General features: G+C 44.3%; 1 protein-coding gene across 6 annotated transcripts in view; it reads right to left on the reverse strand.

Annotated features, from left to right (window-relative positions):
* Window positions 1–2,140, reverse strand: part of RREB1 (ras responsive element binding protein 1) — a 127,393-nt gene extending 125,253 nt beyond the window's left edge. For 2 of the 6 annotated variants that reach the window (XM_074872359.1, XM_074872408.1), the window contains exon 1: window positions 1,848–2,140. In XM_074872359.1, coding sequence (XP_074728460.1) covers window positions 1,848–1,887 — 40 coding nt within the window. In that variant the 5' untranslated portion in view covers window positions 1,888–2,140. Of the gene's footprint in view, window positions 1–981; window positions 1,019–1,065 lie in introns of those variants that run through there. The other 4 variants (XM_074872391.1, XM_074872362.1, XM_074872381.1 and 1 more) reach the window with 3 other exon arrangements.
* Between the last annotated feature and the right edge of the window lie 19,002 nt (window positions 2,141–21,142).

Below are 21,142 nucleotides of genomic sequence, written 5' to 3' on the forward strand. Positions count from 1 at the left end.
AAGAATTAAGAAAAAAAAAAAAAAAAAAAGAAGCAGGGGGAAAAAAAAAAAGCAAGCGTGCGTGCGGAGGGGAGGCGGGGGAGAAGTGCAGGGAGAAGAAGCCAGAGGAAACTTATCTGCGACATGACAAAGTTCAATCCACCGCCCTCCCTCCTCTGCTGAAAAAAAAAGTTGCAGCATCTCGGCGCGCCGCGCTGCCCGCGGCCCGGCCCGGCTCTGCCCAACAACAGCCGCGCCCGGCCCTGCCCGAGCCCCCCGCGGATGGGGGGGGCGGGAGGGGGGGGAGAAGACACCCCCACCCAGCCCCGTGCACTGTTAACTGGGCGGGGGGATCTGCCTCGCATCCTCACCGCGGCCCCCGCGGAGGAGCCGCCGGGGGAAGGCGGCGGGGGGGTCCCGGCCCGTAGCAACGGGCGATGGGGAGCGCGGTCGCCTGAGCGACGGGTCGCGGCCGGCTCCCGTCCGCACCGGGCACCGCGGCGGGGGGGCGGCAGCCCCGCGGCCCCAAACTTTGTTTTCACCCGAAACACCGCCGCTGCGGAGGGAGGGTGAAGGTCTTCACCGTCGCCCCCCCCCCCCGCCGTCAGGACGGAGGGTGAAGGGGGCGAGGGCTGCCCCAGCCTGGACACCCCCAACCCCACCCCCCCGCCTCGGATGCTGCCCGGCTCCTTCCTGTAGTGGTGACGCCGCCCGGGCGTCCCTGCCCGCCGCTAGCCCCGCCGCGCTGGGATGTGTCCCGGCACCGCACAAAGACAGCGGGACGGGGGGGACCCGCGGGGGGCAGAGCCCCTCTCCCCAACCCCCCCCTTCGGGCCTGGTTCACCCCCGCCGCCGCGCAGGCCGGGTGGGGAAAGGACACGCACGTCCCTACCGGCGAAGAGGCGGGGGGGGGGGGGGGGGGGGGTGGTAGAAAGAGGAGGAAAGGGGGGAAAAAATAAAATAAAATAAAGAAGAGGGAGAAGGAGAAGAGGGGAGAGGTACCGGGGTGCCGAGGAAGAGCAGGCACGGCCCCGCCGGGGGGGGCGGAAAGTCAGCGGAGAGATGCGCGGCGCAAGCCGGCTCTACCTGCGAAGAAGGGGCGCCTTCATCCCAACTTCCCAGCTCCAGCGCGGCCCCCCCGGCCGGGAAAAGCGGGCAGGGGCCGCCGCGGGACCCACCGCCACCGCCGGCAGCAAAATGAGCCCGAAGGAAAAGTTAAAAGGCAAGAGGCTGCGGACTGGGGAGACGGGGGCGAGCCGGGCTAGAAGATGTTGCTTCCTCGCAGCCCCATCCAAATTGTGGCGGTGGCTGGTTAAAAATAAACTTTGCAGCAGGAGGGGGGGGATGATCTGGCCGGATTCCTGAGCTCAGACGGTTTAATATGGATGAGCATCAGGTCCTGAAGGCAAAACGCCGCGGCTGGTGCCGCTGGTTGGTAGAAAGTCTGCAACAGGGAAGGGGAAAAAAAAAAAAAAAAAAAAAAAAAAAAACAGGAGCCGCGGAGGGAGGAGAGGAGAGGGAGGAGCGGGGGAAGGGAAGAGGGAGGCTGCACGAACTCATCATCATCTCCACCGCTGCCAGCCAAACTTTTTTTCCTCCTCTTTTTTTTTTTAAAGGAAACTTTTTCCCCCCCTAACAAGCATTTCATTTTTTAAACAAGTCGCACGACCAGCCGACACGCTGCAACGTCCTCACCCCCGCGCTGCCCCCTCCCAGAAGTTTATTTTTCCTCCTCTTTCTTTCTCCCCCCCTTAAGAAAAAGAAAAGAAGGGAAAAAAAAAAAAAAAAAAAGAGATCCCTCCGGAGTTAAGGCACGCTCCTGCCCTTTGTGAGGGAGCGCGGCGGCCGGGCAGCCCCGCGGTACTTACGCCGGACTTTGCTGGGGCTGGGCTGCTTGCGCCGCGACATGCCGGGAGGATGGGCCGCCGGGGGGGCGCGGGGGCGCGCCGGGGGGGGGAGCGCGCCCGGGAGGGAGCCGCAAACTTGTTCCGGAAAAAGGAATCAAAATGGCGTTTCTGTGGATGTGCAAAGTTCATCAACTCCGCGCTAACTTCCCGTCCTCCGCGCCTCCCTGGAGGGGAGAGATGGGCACGGTTAGGGACCCCGCCGCGCCGCGCCGCGCTCCGCGGGCGCCCCCGCCCCCTGCCCGCCCCCGCGCTGCCCCCCCGCGCACCCTGATAAGGAGACACATCACGTGTCGCTCCGGCTCCTCTCCCGGGGACGCGCTACCGCGGCGGCAGCCTGTTGCAAATAGCATCTCTAGCTCTCCCTCGTCGCGGGGAGGGGCGCCTCCAAGGAGAGGAGCCAGCACAACTTGCCCCCCCCCGCCCCCTCTCCGTCTCCCTCCCTCCCTCCCTCCCCCGCCCGCCCCGCCGCGCACCGGCCCCGCCGCCGGCAGCGCAGCGCCGGGATGCCCCGAACCGGGAGAAGAAGGGGGGGCCAGGTGCCACGCGGCGCCCGGGGCGCTCCCGGGCCGGCCTGGCCGGCGGCGGCCGCGCTCCCCGCCGGGGGGGGATGGGGGGGGTGTGGGGGTGCCCCGGCAGCCGGCGGCTCCCCCCGGCCGCGGCGTGCGCTCAGGGCTGAAGGCGCATCTGGAGCGGCCGGTGGCGGTGCCGCGCTGCCCGGCTTTAGGAAGTCATCGGGGCTCTCCGCTGGCCGTGGAAATGTCTGTGCATCCTCCTCCTCCTCCCTCCTGCCCGGCGCCTCACCAGGTACAGCGGCTGCCGGCAGGAATCCGCTGCTCCGTGTGCACAAGTCGGCTTCTGGTGGTGGTTGGTTGTTCCCTCGGAAAACTTCGGTCCGTGCGCGTTTTTGGGTCCCTGCTGGGGGTCAGTCATCCGTCCGGCTGGCGAAACCTAGGGGACGTGAAATTTAACAAGACATCAGCATAGGTACAGGAGGTCCGAACACTGCATCTTATCGAAGGCGAGATTCAGACGTTGGCAAATAGAGGTAGTTACCAAGTGCCCAGCCACTGCACGTACGGTCCTGTCATTCTCACTGCAGGGGCAGTTCAAAGATGTAGAAGACTCAACAAGTGACAGAGAGGTGTTCGGAGTCGTGGGGATTTCACTTTAAAGCCAGGACCGGCTTAAAGTTGCGTGACAAATAATAATAGTATGTAAAACCTCTGGAAACACTCCATCCTGAAAGCTCAATGGGGAAGAAAAAAAAAAAAAAAAAAGGCAAAACTGCTTGCGAGGAGTGCCATAATGAGAATAGGAGGAACCAGTTTACACTTTAAGGAAATGGTTATTTACACTCTTTCTAAAGCTACTAAAACTAGGCCTTTTAAAGCTGTTATTGGTGAGATGCAACCTGAAGTCGAAGGCTGTCTTTTAAAGAAATCAAGTCCTGGCCTGTAGGCAAAAGGCTTGTACCAGCCTACCTGGTATCCTATCTCCTGATTGAAAGGGATTCACATGGAAAGGAAGGCTAAATTCCCTGACTAACTCTTTTCACATGCAGTCTTTTGCCTGTAAGGTGTCACCACTAACTTCCTTTGCACAGTTCTTTTCAAATACTGGATAAAGACATACAAGTCAGGAATACACGGGAGCTGTCTCAAAGACATGAGCTGTGCTTCATGTCAGGAATAAACCTCTTCCCTTCTGGACTCCAAGTAAAACACCTGCAGGTTTGGTGACCTGGAACTTGGAAATGCCAAAATTGCAAAACCGAAAGGCACACACGTGTATTCAGAACACGAAACTGCAGCTTTAACTTAACGTGGGTTTGTTGTGGTGGTTTCTGCAGGCTGAATTTATGTCAGCCAAATTTTGTGCAGTATTGCATGTGAGCTTGGTGTATAAATTTCAATACCATTAAGCTCTGTTAAAGCGGAGCTGCTGACTGACAGAACGGCTACCTAATAGTTTACCCCACAATATTAGCAGCAAACATTAGAAAGTGCATTCTGATTGTTCTGTTACAAGGTTCTTATTTTACCAAAAAACAATCAAGGGAAGTAATTGAAAAAAAATTCATTGTAAAGGGTCTTTAACCTTATCATCTCCGTCCCCATTATACCTGCCAACCCACAGCGGCAGAACTGCTGGTAAATTCAATAGCTTTATAGCCAGCTTACGTCTTTACTTCAGTATCTCTTGCGGTCAGGCATTCGATTAAACAAAAAACTGAACAGTTGTCCATCTCAAACTCAGCCCTTAAAACATGTTACTCACATTGGAAGGCTGCCGTGGTTTAAGCCTGCATGGCACATACATATAAACTGTGTGGAGATTAGGCCTACGAGTTTACAACCTAAGGCCTTGTTTGCACAGACATTTACATAAATTGCTGTAATTGAAACTGGTGCAAATTCCTGTATGGATAATCATCTTGGGAGGCTGGCAACGCGTGTCTCATTGACCTGTGGCTAATACCTGTAGAACAGTCTTGGAGGCATTTTGGCCCACCTCTGCATGAAGATTCCCATCCGCCCCAGCTGTATTTTCTAACTTCAGAGGTGCTTAAGCAGCCTTCCACGAGGGAAGTTTAGCAAGCGGATAGACAGAATAGGAAAACAAGCGCCATTCAGTTCAGCATCTGAAATCTGCTCTGGAAAGGTGGAAATGCAAATAATGTTGGTGTTGTAAAGCTCATACGGAAAAAAATCAGGATTTTAGTGCTTGGATAAAATATGTTTCTATGTTTTTATGTTTTAAACACCCTGATTCTTTCAGAAAGTTGTAAAGAAGGCTGAACCAGCACACACTATGTTAATGCTGTAAATTTAAAAAAATGAAGAGGCAAAAAAAGTTATATAATAACTAATAAAAAATTAACTACCAGGGTTTATGAAATAGTAAAAAGTGATGTGTCTTTAACAGTTTAGGAATGAATTCTAATTCTGGGCTGTCACAAGGCAAGAGAAATTAAAATAACTCCATTTTCAAACTTGCCATCATTCCAACTTTTGTAACGCATCAGAGAGGTCAAAACCCACTGTGGTCTAAGACTGAATGTGAAATTTGAGCAAATGGTTTCTTTTTTTTTTTTTTTTTTTTTTTATTCCAGTGAAAGAGAAAGTAGAGGTAATTTTTGTCTAATAAAAACCACTTTTATGAATAAAATGACTCTCCTGTAATGTTACTACATTGCTTACATGATACAGCTATCCTTTTCATCCTGCATTTTCTACCATCTGCATTGCTATGTTTTATCACATGTCCTCTGATCACTATTTGTGACAGCTGAAGTATTAAGTCTTCTTTACCTAAGACTGCACATGGTTTGTATACTTTCTGGATATTGTGACATCAATACTCAACCATGATGGTAAACATGCTAAGGGGCAAGAAGACTTTCTCTTACTTCTGTATAGCCCTCACATAACTCTCTGATTCTACACAGTGGTGTTAAATGCAATGAACAATAGTACAAATAAAAACAATAGTTCTGTGAAGGTATTTTGTGTATTATCAATTTCATTAAAACCACTGGGTGACATAGCCATGTTGGTGACATAAAAGCCACTGGCTGCGGTCCCAAGAAAAGGACAACTCTGCCCTCACCCACAATTCAAATATCAGAGATGCTGATTAAAGGCATTCAAGGAGAGAAGAAAAACAGGATGTGTAGCTTATGTGAAGGCCGCAACTCTGAGGATGCAATGATGTCTTAAAGCGCCGAGACTAAAGCTAACAGTGGCATTAAAAGAGGAGGTAGAGGTCAGCTAGAAAATCTTTCCCTCCTTGCCTCCCATCTTGTTGGACGTTATCAATGTTCTCTGTTTTACATCATGGTATTTAGAAGTTACTTTAATTTCCTGCAATGCTTACACATCCCTTTCAGCCAAAACAGTATGAAGTAGGCAGTTCTCTTACTAAGCAGGAGTACTGTACACACTGTAAGAGGCAGTTGGGCCCTGACTTTCTAACACCTCATGACTGCTGGGTGAGGGCAGCTGCCAGGAGCCGGCTCCCTCGTCCCAGTGTGTGGCTGTCCAGCCACAGAGCATGTTGGGGGCACTGGAGGCCCCATCCCCTGCGTGGTCTTATGCTTGCACAGCAGCCGGAGTCCTCTCACTGCCTTCCTTTTACTGATGTCCTCACTCGTGCCAAGAGGCAGAACTCAGCTGACATACTAACACAGGGAAAAGCCTGCTTAGGGGATCAGAGAATACAGCCCCGGGGTCTTTGAGAAATAAGTCTTTATAAAACATAAGACCAAAAGAAATGCTCGAATTTCCTTTACGTTTCAACCAGGTATTTCTTTAAATGAACAAACATGCCACTGCTGGGTCTTCTCATGGGTTGGGGTTTTGTTTTGCTTTTGAGGGGTTTTTTCTTTCAACTGAGACGCAGGTTTCTTGGATCAAAAACTCCTTAAGAACAAACGCAGAACTGACAAGTGTGACCACCATACAGACAGGGTAATTACAGAGATTAAAAGGGGGAAAGTTCAATTAAATGTATTTCCTAAAAAATGCTTGGAAAACTAAACTTAATGAATTTGTGCAGTGGAAAACCGCACAGAAAAGCCCACTACATAATACCAGCTGCAAACTCTCTCAGAACATTTGTTGGATGACACAGTATTCCCATTTCCCCCATGTGGGTAAATGTGATGCACCACCATGCTCAACTACCTTGGCCTCTGGAAATCGGGCACCTGGGGAGCGAGGGAGCGGAGCGGTGGAACTTGCTCCTGCAGCAACCCCACCCATTATCTCCAAGGGCATCTTGGGATGATCAGAAAGTCAAGGCCGAAGCTTCAGTCCAAACTTATCTTAACATTAGCCTCTAGTGAGGGAAAGAAAAGCTGAGGTAACACAGCATGCTTAAGCAATTTCCCTCACATCTCAACAGGCTAGCAGTGCAAAGCTGGAAATAAAACCCATCTTTCCCCCCAAATCCTGGTGCAGTTCTTCAGATACCAAGCCATCCACTCTGCTTTATGACCTGTTCTCAGCAGACAATATTTCAGTGATAATACACAGCAAAAATGATTGAGTGCTAAGTATTTGCTCCCTGTTTGCTCTGAGCCATTTCAACAGTGCAAAACAGACCTTGAGCTGACTCACCTAGCCAGCTAAGACTACCTCTTGTCTAAGGACTCATCTGGAAATACAAAGACAGTATTTCTGAAACCCACACCACTTTTTTCCGCCATAGATCACAGCCTGTAGGGCATATTGCAGGACTGCTTGAAGTCTCTGGCTGCAATAATTGTTGGCCCCATCTCCTTCTCTCCTTTCACTGTGGGAGTCTCCAACAGATAGATGCAATGCAGAGCAGCCCTGCTGCTGGGACTGGACCAGCTTGATGAACTAGTCTCTTCCCCAGCCCTGATTTTCAGGGTGTAAAAAGTAGTATAAACTATTCCCCTAAACTATTTTAGCAATAACCAATGTTTCTAAATCCTCTCTGGGGAAGATCAACAACTGAAACCTATTCTTTCAGGTATATAGGATATATCCTATATACAGTGGTAACTGTAGAGAATGGCTAAAGTGGTACATAACTAACTGGCATGTCTTTCAGCCTTGTAACCAAAACAAACAACAGGGGCACAAAAGAGTGTTATTACAATTTTAGTAACCAAAATTCTTAAAAGAGGAGGATTTAAGAAAATAGTATGTTTTAAACTGATAAAACCAAGTGAGATCCCCCCGCATACTTAATTACTTGGCAAATTTTGGAAGAGCACAGCCTACTTATTCCTCACACTGTTTAAAAATGTAGCGTGAAAAAACTAGCAAGCAGATGTTTGACATTTATGTTCTCAAACAGTTCTGTGATCACTAATGTACAGCCTCAGAAAGGGGTTGTATAGTCCATGTGCAAGCATGTCTGTGTAGAGACGGAGCGGGAAAAACAATGGTAAGCAAAACCACCCACTGCAATACTTTCACTTCTTTTAAAACTCTGCATTGTTGCCCAGAAGCTTTTGTTGCCAGGTAATGCAAAAAACACAGGTGTGCAAAAAGAAGTTAGTGTTTAATGCGCAGCTTGTGATTTGGTACTGAACATGACACGTTTCGTTCTTATTGACCACCCAGCCTCTCACACCTAATTGATTGTTAGTTTAAATGTGATTATTTTCCCTCCTGAAGGCAAGTAGTAAGCCAGCTGTGTGTTTCCCCATGTCCCATTTGCTAGGGAGAGCTGATTCTGAAACTTCTCACAAACAAAATAAATGCTCATGCTAACAGGGACTTCTTCATGTTCAGTCATTCAAAGGGCTGCTGTAGCACCAGCGGAGACAGCAGCAACTAAAGGAAGGCAGCAATATCCACCTGAAGCATTACTTACTATCTTTTGGTATTATAGGGTAGAGATGGAAAATACCTGCTATTCATTCCCCGAGGCTGCCACAGTACTGCTCTATGCTATATACTTTTCAGTACTGTCTTGGTTTAGCTTTAAATATCCTCAGTTATGGAGGATTCAACAGCTTCTGTTGGGAGCTTGGTCTGTACTCTTGCAGATTTTGCTGTTAGGACGTTTCTCTTGATTTTTCCAGCCTACATTTTTATTTTCTTAACTTCATGCCACAGCTAATTATAACTCAAATAGTGCAAGTATAAAAGGGGGTGGGGAAGAAGGAAACCCCAACCAGCCCAGGGAAAATACAGTAGACAGTGCTTTGAGATGCACCCACAAAGCAGCAGAAAATACGCAGAGAGGGCCAGCAAGCAGCAGAGAAGTGAAGAAATAGGAAGTGAGGCAGCAGTCATGAAGAAAGTATGCAAGGAAGCAGTTACCCTGCAGGGAAGGAAAAAGCAGGACAACTTTCAAGGGCAGAGATTAATATATCTTGGGGGAGCCTGCAGTGACAGGATTTGGGGAAGAGAAGAGTTTTGGAAGGAACCGAACTACCGGGGAAAAATGGCCAGTGAATGCAGTAGATAAAGAATCAAGGGGGAAGCAGAAGAAAATGGTAGGGCTCAGGGAAATGAGCATGAAAAGAGGCACTTGTGCTTTTGTACCTACTTACATTGTGCTTTGTGCCTCCTGAAACCAGAGGCAAAATTTCCTTGGGACAGGTCTATGCCATAACATTGTGCAGGCCTACTTACACTAGTCAGAGGTACAAAGGGATATGATTTGCAACTGAGGTTAAAACCGAGCTACGCTACCAAAAGCAGCGAATGTTCACAGTTATGGAGTCAGAACTATACTTTCACCAGTGCAGCTTGTGTCAGTCAGACAATGATAAGATAAGCCACGCTGGCAAAAGCACAGTTTTACTGATGTAAATTGTACTGGGGTAGATACACCTCTGTTGCAGCGTACAGGGGTGTAAATACACCAGTAGAGCTCTTTGCTTGTCAAAACAGCTATGCTGTATTAGCAGATTGTCCCTAATGGAGACATGATTAAGACAGGTAAAAGGAATTCTTCTACTGACATAACAAAATGACTTCCACAACAACAGCAAAAACTGCCAGCAGAAGGTTACTCCTGGCAGAAAAAGATAGCTTTGTGGACCAGAGGGCCATAAGATAGGGACATGTTTTAGATAATTTCTGGAGCTTTCATGTAAGAACATACTTGCTTCTACAAAAAGAAAACTCAATACTTGCAAAGTGTCTGAATATTAGGAAAATGTGGATAAGAGCATTTAAGTCCTAATATGGACACTTTAACCTTCATTTATCATTCAACATCCACTTTTCTTCATTTTTAAATAAAGGATTCTTGAGACTAAAGTATTCTCAATATATTTTTCTGCATTCCTGTCTTCAACTTGTATAATAGATAACACGTTCCATAATCTTGTTTCCTCCTGTGCAACACAAGAAAGGTGAAAACTCTCTTAATGAGCATCTAGAGAGGAAATATTTGGTAGACGGGGTAGATGTGCTACTAAACTTTTTTTTTTTTTTTTTTTCAATTACTTTGGTGGTCAGATGGGACTGTGCTCTATCTAAAATGAAACTGGAAAAGGAAAAAAAACCCAAACCACTATTATTAAAATGAGCGTAAGAGAACTGTTACCTGAAATGATTCACTAACTGGAAATCTCAACTCTTGAAACAAATGTTTTCTAAGAACAAGGCACAGACATCAGCCTCTTCCTCAAAAGAACTCCGAGTAGCTAGAAAGGGCAGAAAACATTTAAACTCCGAAGTTTCAGCTTGCATTCAGTGGCCCATGTGTTTACAGCAAAGGATTAAATCGTTTGGGATTAATATCTATGAAAACATCCTGAAATCCTAACAGTCATGCAAAATTTTTCCTGCAACCTCCCGTGAACTGATAATAGACTGCTGTGGCTCCCTAAACTCACCAGTGGAATAATCTTCTCAGCTATGAATTTTGATTAAATGGCAACCGCAAATAAGATTTTCTCTAATAATTTTCTGGACAATCTTACATATTCATTTCACATAGATCTTCTAAATTTGTTTCATTAAGCTGTCTGTTTTACTCTATGTCCTTTCCCTCTCAAAAGTGGCTGAAGGTAATTCTTAGAGTGCAAATGAGCAGTCTGAATAGTTCAGCAAAATTATTTTTAAAATGGTCAAATGCAAAGAAACCAAAAAATAAGAAAAGGCCCGAGGATAGAGCCTATTTCACTAGAATTATACAGAAGGCAATCAAGGAGAAGGGCTGATGAGAACACTGCTAAAATGCACGGTAGCACAGTGGATTGGAGCACTGGCTTTCTACCTCTAGGGATCTGGACGTGAAATGTGATTTAAAATACACATAAAAACGAATGTGATGAATTCACCTTAGAGCCTTCTGAACAGTGGTCCCCATGTAAAAATACCATCTGTTGAAGGACACCAATGTTCTCCACAATTACTTATCCCTCTACACACACATACACAAATGCTAAATAAGGCTAGAAAGTGGCATGAAAGGCCTCTCTGACTGAAAAGTAAGCTTGCTTTTGTTTCCTGTTCATTTTTACCTGGCATTTATCAGAGCTTTGGTATGGTTATAGTTATATGCCATAAACAGACTAGTGAACAGTCTCCTAAGCGACATGAAATTCTGAACTGTGGTTTCCACTGTAAGTGGGAACGATTCACCTCAGAAGATCTAGTCTGTTGTTCTCTGGGCAGAGACTTAATCAATAAAAATCTTGCCTAATGTTTTTTTCTTAGCTGTTAAGCCCCTGATCCACCAGCCAATGGACACAAGCACGAGTAACCACAGTCTGCACACTTTTCTTGGGATAATCTTAAAGACAGATCCACAGATGATGTTTCTGGTCTAGACTCCAGGTTACTGACACAGCAAAAGAGAGGAAATACTCCCTGTGCCCACTTGCATGCAGTGATTCAGTAGAGCTGGTATAAGTAGTCCCATTCTAGGAGGAACACCACGTTACGCAGCCACAATGGAAAAGAAGGAGTGGGCTCAGATTTCACATCTGGAAACTGACAGCTCTTTAAAACTTGGTACTTGGATATTATTGCGTGTAAATAGGAACTACAGCAAAATCTTGTGGCAGAAAATTGGGGCTAACCATAAAAATGGAGAGTTTTGGAGAGCTGGAACAACAGAGGAATGAAGAGAAAGTAAGATGAGAGTGGTGTATAATAGTTCAGTATACAAAAGTTTGGTAACACGGAAACTAATAGAGACAGTTCCTGGCATGATTTTGGGCTAGTGCTGACTGCAGAGAACTGCTGTACAGCTGGAGTACTCGTGTGAAAATGTTAGCAGCATATGTAATAAAAACCACTGAACTGGAATTATACAGAAATAAGTTATTATTGAAACACAGCTGTACTTTGAACAAAGCGTTGAGGAATTTAAAAGACAATGATTTGCCAAAGGGAACAGCATAAACTTATCTCAGCCAGGGAGCCACAACCAGTTCCTGTGGCTGCTCCCCACCACTGAGTGCAAGCCCCACTTGCCTGCAGTAATGAAATGGGGACCAAAAGCTTTAATTACATAGCATGCTCCACATCAATTTCTATAAATTGATGTCCTTTCTTCGTATGAACTAAGAACACATGTCAAGTGTCTTGCAACTTTTTTCATCCTCTTTATCATTGCTATCACTCTTATCATATGAAAGTTGATCACAAGGGAACTGTAATTATTCAGCTAGCAGCTAGTGGCGATAACATCAAAGCAAAAGTATGTTTATAGGGTTAATGCATGATTATTTTAGCATCCCAAAGGCTTTGGACTGCCATACCATTCAATTATCCCAGGGCTATGTGAGAAGAGGGAGCTTCATGTAATTAGGAGGGCCTAAACTAAGCTTTCAAGATCAGTAAAATACATCATGTCACAATTCACACTGCCAGCTATTTCTCCCCAAATTTTACAGAGCATAACACTACCTTTTTCTGAATGTAGAAAATAAAACAAATATGTTGAAAATCAGACTACAGAATTAATAACTACATTTTATTTTTTACATAGAAAAATCATGACATTTGCCAGACATCATAAATGTATGTATCAGATTTACCAATCTGAATGAGCAAGAGATCCATTAAGTCATATGCTCTGCTTCTGCTAGGAACCAATACTTTATCCATATTCAATAAATTAAGAAGAAAAAAAAAAAAAAGGCAGTTATTTTTTTCCGGTTAGGATGCCTGTAGTTAGATATTTGATTCTGCATTTTCTAGGCACCTACATAGCCTGATTTTCAGAGCTGTTGAGCACATTCATTGCTTCTATGGCTGCTGATCAACCCTGAAACTTAAGCATGTGAGTATGAATTAGATGTCAAACTACAGTTATTCCATTTAAAAAATTAATAGCATAATGCATATAACTAGTTGTGTGATCTCTGATGAAAATGGGATGAAAACGAATGGAAACACTTTTCTGCATCTCAGGCAACTGCCCAAACTACTAGTCTACTGAACGAGTCACCTTTGACTCTGTAAACCCTCCCAAGAAGGGCTTAATCAGTGCTCAAACATTTAAGTGACAAATTTGGGATGTAAAAATTAAATTGCATTTCAGAAATTTGTGGAAAAATTCCAGAGCAAATCTACTTACCAGTAATGTGTTCCCTGAATAATACCAGGAAGTTAGTTTAAAAGTGAAATTCAGTAAGAAATACTTATTTAGAATCCTCCACCATTTGTAAAATATGCTGCAGCATGTTGAAACACTATTACTAAGAAAATAAGTTAAACTCTTCCCAACGAATTCTAAACAGTTGGGAAAAGTGGTGGAGGCCACTGTGATTAAAGGGAGATAGGAAGGTTGCTATGAACACAAAAGGAAAGGCTTTCAGGAATACAAATAATACAATGAAGAAACAGGTTGAACTTTAAAGAAGAGTGACATAAGTTAAGAGCTGTTTATATAGATAATTTGAAAATGTATATGATTAGTAAGGTTTTCTTTGATTTTCAGGCACTCATAATAAGGATTTGGAAACAGGATAACAAAATTATCTCCTAAAGAGATATTCTGCTATAACATTTATGCATGAAAAAAGAGAGGATGGAGCCAGCTATCTATGAATGGAATACAGTTTCCTGGTACAGTGGGAAGGAGTCAGTGTGCAGATAACAGCAAAAAGAGCTATAAAAATATGGCATATAAAAAATGCCAGATAACAGACATCCACTTGTAAATGTGACCTGCAAACATCTTTAAACAATCCAGTAATATTAGAAGATGTTTGCCAAATGCTTCTGAATGTCACAAGGTTCTATGAATTATTAACTTGAACATTAAATAGCCGAGAGTTTTGTGACTCTACAGAATTCTGGTGATCTGCTCTTAGCGATGATCCTGCATGCTCTCTGCTGGTCATGTCTCATCCATAAACCCTTTCTGCAGACTTCAGAGGGCCCACAGTTAGAAAGAGAAATGTTGTCTTATTACAATGCTTTCCATTCTTTGGGGCCTATTTTTCATTTCAGCATTTTATTTATCATTTGGCATTCACATTAACTCTCCAAAGCAAAATTCCTGATCCCATTACGCAGACACACTGCTCCATTGTAGAAACATACAGAATTATAGTATCACCCACACAGTGCTTTCCAGGGCATTCTTTGGAAAACGGGTGTCTGACCCAGCGCAAGGCTGTTACAGGACCTGGGGACAAAATGGTGTAAGGACGAAAAGGCTCAGCTTCAGATTAATAAAATGTACAACATATACAACTATTGTGCATCTTATATAGTCTGTTGCTTTGGTGGAGAATTTTTTATTTTAGGGGATGAGTTGGAGGAGAGTGAAGATGTAATACAATTACTTTCCTTCCCTCTCCAGAACCCTAAATCTGCATGTGCATTTCAGTTACTTTAAAAACAAAATTAAAATTAGCCGCTAGTAGATTGAGATACCAGATTAAGGAACGGTGCCTCTGGTATCAAAGTTGTGTATGTGATTCAGTGCAATGGATTATTATTTTGTTTTTAAATTAGAAGAATTTTCATTCCAAGTTACTTTGAGTTTCTCATAAAAAAATCTCAGTGTCATGCTGGGCATATTCATCAGGAAGAAAATAAGGCAGTGTAACCGACAGATCTAAATGCTTATAAAACTGTTCCTGAATTACCCAATGTTTGCTACATCATCCAAGAATAGTTTCTGAGGCCTGCTCTGAGAAAAGATGAAGTTACAGAAATGCTGATATACCCAACCGTAAGGAGTTCCAGAGCTGTGTAATTCACCTATTATCAGTTTTCTGTAAAATATTAAGAGATATACAGTAGCACTTAGTAATAAAATAACACTTAAATGTTTAGAAACCATCCTGATTTCAGAGAACAAAGGAAGAGATACTGTGCATACGACACTTACTACCTCCTTGTAAGTATAGATTGTCTCAGGGTTAATAACTGGTTAAAAGAGAAATTGCTTTTTTTTTTTTTTCTTATTGCAAATAACTTCTGCCAGGATCCTGACAAGATCTTAAGAAGACCACAGTAATGATATCGCACTGCAAAAACATTTTCTTATCTAAGATGCTATTCTATCCTAGCCAGGCTGAAGAGTAGAAGATGCTAACCTTGAAAAATGTTTTGCTGCTTTGTGTATACTAACACGACATTGGACAACTTCCCACACAGTGACAGTGGTATATAACACTTCTGCAACAGCTATTGCTGTCTAATTTCATGTCATGTTCTTCACCAAGAACCTTAAATCACTTTATAATAAAAAGGACAGTTTTGTGAGCTTCATTGCACAGCTGAAGGAACTGGAGTGGTGAGAGGGGAACTAATCAGTAAGATGCAGAAAGGCCAGGAACAGGAGCCCCCTCTCCCAGCTCCAGGCCTGCTTATATCAACGGTGCGCACTTCAGTGCGTGAAATAGAATAGGCTCTTATTAAATGAGGAAGAGAGGTGTCAGCTGTATAACCAAGTTTAAAGAAAAAGTTTTAGAAATTGCAGAAATCACATCACTGACTGATACAGTTCTACTTTTACAGCTTTTGAATGCAAACCAGCCTGTAGCTGTACCTCTGCTCTAAGCACACCGGTAATAAAAAAGAATCTGCTGGTCCTTGACAACTCAGGAACAGACAGAGAAATAAATATCGGGAATGATGGACTGATGCTTTTAGGAAGACAAGCTGTGGGTTGAAGAATAGAGGGAAAAAGCAGTCAGAACACAGAGTAGGAGACAAGAGGAGGGAACGGGTTTTGCCTTGTCCAGTGCTTTTTTGTGAGGTTGCTCCTGACCCTAACTTTTAGGGTGAAATGACCTTGTGACACAGCAGAGCTGGTGTGCGTTTGTCACGCGGAGAAATAATTTGAGGAGGGTGTACAGGTGTTTCCTGTGTTGCAAAAATCATCTCTACAGAGGCTCGTTTGCTATTACCCAAGACTTCAAAGAAAATACCAAGACGGATGTGTAAATGGTCCTGCCAATACCAGGATCCACCATCTATTCTCTACTTACCAAAGCAGACACAGACACAGCTCCTGGGAATGCCCAGGAGGAAGTACCATCAACAGCAGCTCTTCAAAACAGCCCTAGATGTGAAGAAGATTCTTCCTTTACCATTCCCTGCTGGGTAGCATCCCCAGTGACCCATGAACCTTTCTAGAGTTGGGCCCTACATTTTTGTAACACAACATGTACTTTTCTCTCACTATCCTGATTTTTCTTAATTCCTATGCTGCTGAACAGCCGTACTGGAAGGCCCTTCCCCTTTAGCAAAATTTCTGTTTTAACCTGAGCTGGTGTGCTCCCAAACCAGTTCCCCTGGCTCTAACACGATGCTACTATTTGTTTGCATCATCTTTTGTGTTAGGAAGTGTATCCTGAAAAATGACATCTACGATTTCTTCTAAATCCTATTTTATGGTTTTGTGCCACTTAGTTCTCATTTTTTAGAGCAAGCTGTATACAATGTGTTTTTCAGAGGTGCTGCATAACCCATTCTGACCTGAAACGCTTTGCTATACATCAAGACAAGGAGTGCTGAGAAATACTGAAAAATCTGCAGTTGGAAAGGGAGAACCAAACGGGAAGCTAGTGTGCTTTGCAAAGTCCTTATCTGTGTCTCTCCTCCTCAGACCTCCAGTGCCGAGCAAGCACTGCCAGGTGGCTGCAGAGGAGCTGATCTGTCAGGCGCTTTGACCATGCCCTGGGCTTGGGTGGGAGGACCCAAGCACAGCCCTGTGACCTGAAGCACAGCCCTTTTGCAGGAGAGAAAAGAGTACAGCCTTGGGCAATGAAACCTAATTTCACTCCAAGGAGTTGTAGTTAATGGGAACTCAGAGAAAGCAGGATTATACCACAGTGACTGTTTCCAGTGAAGTACGAAAAAAGCCTACATCTCCCATGGTCCACTCACTGCATAGCCTCTCCCGTGGGTGTTGGCTGAATTACAGTGGATTAAGATAAGCGGAGCTGGGTGGGTAATTAAGACTTTTATATGCATGTTTTGAAACAGGATCCAGTAAATTCACAGCTAAAATTTGGAAAAAATAGGGTAGGTTAAGCATTTTCAGTCCACCATGTTCTTACTTGCAAGATGCAAATCTTCCGAGCTCCTTCTGAAGCATCTCACTGGAAAAGGGGCTATAAATCATGAAATACCTGACTTTTGTTGTTTGGGACACTACAAAAACCAGGGAAATGTGTTTAATGAACATTCTTCTTGTTCAAAGCATTTCAGTAGTTCGGCTCTGATATTGTTTCAAAACTGTTTTCTCAAGGCCCTCCAGCACATGGCGTTACGAAAAAAGTTGTCAGACTGGTTTTAACACATCTTTTCAGTACTGATAAGCAAAAGTTCACTGAAATAATTCTCAATAAGATACGTGTGGAATATACCTTCCTTAAGGCTTTCTTGTTGAATTCGAACTTTAAGGAGACCTGTTGCATTCTAAGCTTAAGCAGCTTCTTTCAAAGTTATTAGAAAAGTACAGGGATGTGTCACATACTGTGCTGAAGAGTCTATGTCACATCCTGTTAACCGTGTCTGCTTTTAAACCTGTTTTGTAAGTACAGTGAGTGGCTGACAGTCTCCAGCTGCAAACAGCTTTGAAACTACTTGTGAGAGTTTCAAAAGAAAGACAGACACTACTGTATTTTGGTTGCTAAAGGTAAAACACTCAATAAATAACATGTTTTTTTCTCAATGAAGTAAACGCTTTAATCTCAAGACTACTTTGCTTAACAATGCCATCATTAAAATGGTAATGGCCTTTGAGGTCCCTATTCAGCATGCTATGGCATCATACCTTTGCTGCTATTGTTTTGTCCTGTTTACAGAGAAGCTTCAGCAATTCAGCCTGGTAAGAACAAGACATTAACTAAGGAAATAAACCTCCGAAATAGCATGTGGCTAAATCTTTAAATCTATCTTAATAGGGCCCAATCTATCCTCTCCCTAAAGCCAGTCAGCCACTTTAGTGGGAGGCAAAATAGTTCCACTGCAAGGTGGAAACAAGATGAGCTAATAACTTCTTCTAAATTATTATTATCTATGTTGGAAATGATGGGTTTAAAAGGCAAAACATGCTAAAATTACTCAGAAAATATGTATTTTACCAGACCATGCACACTAGTCTCCTAACATGATTTGGTAAAACTTCTATACATCTTTTTTCTCTCTAATAACCAGGTGACTCAACTGAACACAGCTAGAAAAAGCCCTATTCAAATAGTTGGGGTTTTTTTCCTCCTAATTTTCCAGTGTACAAGTTAAAGCAAAAACAAAGCAAAAATGCTTTTGCAGATGGACTCAGGTATCAGACCTGGAACTTTTCCATGTTTCCTTTTCCATACTTTTGCATTAACTGGCTTCTCACTGCAGACTATGCCCATACTCAAAGCTTGGCAGTAAAGGACCAGTCTGGGATGCCACAATAAACTCCTGTTCAAAGCAGCCACAGGTTGTAGGTCTAATTCTCTGTTATACCTAAGCTGTGCTTCGTGCCTTGTCATATTATCTGGTCCTTCTCGGAACCTCTACGACAGATTTAGAGTGGCGTCAAGGTCCCTGCCATTTACCCTTGAATAGAAAGACCTTTGCCAGAGCCAAGAATAACTAGAAAGCAGCAACTTGCTGGCCACACCTCCTTCCTCACATCATCCCTACAGAAAGGGGTGGGGGGGGATAGGTAGGAAACACCATGCTCCTACATGGAGCACAGGAGGATTTTCTCGTGACTGTTTCCATAAGGCTTAACATGCCCCTTGCTTGTCCAGAGGGGCATAAAATGGGCCCAGCCTAACAATAAAACCAGACCCTTCCTGCCAATAACTGAAGGAATGGTTGCTAACACAAGTGCTTCTTCTCTGTAACGTTTAGCTTTTCCAGCTCACAGGGTTGCCTCAACACACATGGAAATATGCTGATAATAGGTGGGACCATCAAGACTTTCTGTGGCAGTCCCGGAAGAGGAAGCTTTCTAACCTGCCATTTTCACCCAATAATGAGAGAGACTTGTGGCCCCCCCTGCCCAGGTCTGCAAGACTGCACAGCAGCAGAGGCTGGCACAAGCAGATGGTGTGAAAGACTGTCCACTGACTGTTCTGCATTGCCAGGAGAGTCGACAGAACCAAGTAGTGTTGTTCCACAAAAAACCAAGCATGACATACCTCAGCAATTATTGATCTTAAAACTGTGGATAAAGACTGTCTAAATATTTTCCATGACTGGAGGCAATGGGCTACATTCATCTATGAGGTATCACCCAGGCCATCCACCGAGTTCTTTTTAAGAAAAGCTTTATGGCCCACAGCACTTAAACCATTATTGGTTTCTACTTTTTTCTTAAAACAGGAGTAATGGTACAATAGATTGGTTATATTTCACCACAATTTGCTTACATCCATGTAACTTTTATTATTAAATTTAGCTTTTAGTAGCAAATGATTTGGGAAATCAACCTGACAAATTATCTCACATAAAAAGTAGAAACAGTAACATTCATTGTGCATCCTTGAATATCCTTAAATTTAAAGGGCATGGATGCTTTTAAACACTGAGTAGCTTTCAGAGATGAAAGAAGCTAAAGGGATGTTTATTCATAGCAATACCTCCTTGACAAATAATTCAAAGGACTAAAAGGAATAACTCCACAGTTTGCTCCAGTGACTTTTGTTCCATTAATGAAATGTACACACATACTCTCATCCATTGACTGGATGCATATCTGTCTGCTGTGTGGCCTGCCCTGACACACTCGGTGTGTCACCTCACTCCTGGTGCATCTATGAGCCTGACGGCTCAGCTCTCCTGTCAGTCCTCAGGCTGGGAGCAGAATCAGTCCCATGTACAGCAACCTATTTTTCCTCCAGAACACCAGTGCTTTAGAAAAAACATGATTCTGGAAGAAAACTAAAGAAACAGATATATCATGGTATCTGTCTTCTGTGCTTTTTTTCAGTTCTTCCTTCTAATTCTGAAAAGTAATTCCCCACCCCTGTGAATAAAGGTGTGTTTCTCTGTAAAAGGAAGATGGAAATCAGATTTTAAGAACTGGAGGCAATAGTGAGAAATGATGGACTCAAGTTGAATATTTTTTGCTTACTCTTTCAGTTTGTTTGCCACTTTGAAAGTATTTAGTTTGTGGATTTCCTACAGGAGCAGGGTTGATGAGTTCTCTTTTAATCTAAGTAACAATATTGAAAATTGTTACTCTAAAGTAACAATGCTGAAAAGAAGATGGATGCAAACTTAAGGTTTTGAGTCAGCATTCACCTTCTTTCACGCCCCTTAACTTTCAAGAATTCAGGCCATCAAACAAAAATTACTTGCATGCAAAAGGGCTGCACAGGGCTACTGCAGAGTTGTGGGTGAGCTCTGCACCTCATGCTACATCAGTAAGGCAGTTTAGTTCTATCTCTGTTTTCTTAGTAGTTTACAATACATAGGGGATAAATTCTGAGAGTTTTATTGCATCAGGAAATGTAAAAGTCGTGTACTTAACTAATACAGTTTGCTGGGACATTTTTAAGCGTTTCCTGACCTGACTGCAAGTTATCCAGCCTATACAGTTTCAGCTTCCTCCTCCTCCATTAGCAAGGCTCACCTATGATATTTACTGCATCATTGCATCCAAGACAAACTTGGTTACTGCGGCAACTAAGTTTTTCTTCTCACAGGGTCACAGGGAAACACATCCTTCAGGATCCCCTAGTAACCGTCTGCCGGTACGACTGGGGAACATCAACAGTGAAATGCCTGCTTTCCATCGCTAAGGCAGCGCCGCCTGTGCCTGCAACAAGGGGGGCAGAGTCTAGTTACATTCCTGACCCACTTTCACATCCCTCCCTCCTCCTCCTCCACCTCCTCCTCCCTCCCTGAGCACAGCAGCAACCAGCAGGGCAGCAGGAGCCTCCATTTAGCAAGCCTCACACACCCGCAGCCACCACGCTGTGTGCTGTCTCCTAGCAAGCAGCAGAAACGCAGGTTTCCCCAGCAGCGTCCGGGGAACAGGAAGGGGAACTGCAAATCTCCTGGAAAGGGTGTCTTCTGTCTTGCCACCCTGTATGTGCAGCGATGGTGCTTCTGTCTTTTGTCCAGTCCTTTCATGCACCCGCATCAAAGCATGCACCCGCACCAAATGCAGTGGAAGGCTGTCCCCCCTCCCTCCACTCCCCTGTTGGCCAGCCACGCTTGGGTGAATGTTTAGTTTCCTCTCCCAACACCCCTTCGGCTGTGCCCTCACCTCCAGATTAGCCTGGGTGCGTTCATCTGACTGTCCCGCTCCCCTTCTCGCCCACCTCCTTTATGTAACCCTGCCATTCCTCTCCCACTCTCACCATCCCGGGGCTCATCCCTTTCCTCAGATAT

The sequence above is a fragment of the Strix uralensis genome, chromosome 1, assembly GCF_047716275.1.
Source record: "Strix uralensis isolate ZFMK-TIS-50842 chromosome 1, bStrUra1, whole genome shotgun sequence".
NCBI lineage: Eukaryota > Metazoa > Chordata > Aves > Strigiformes > Strigidae > Strix > Strix uralensis.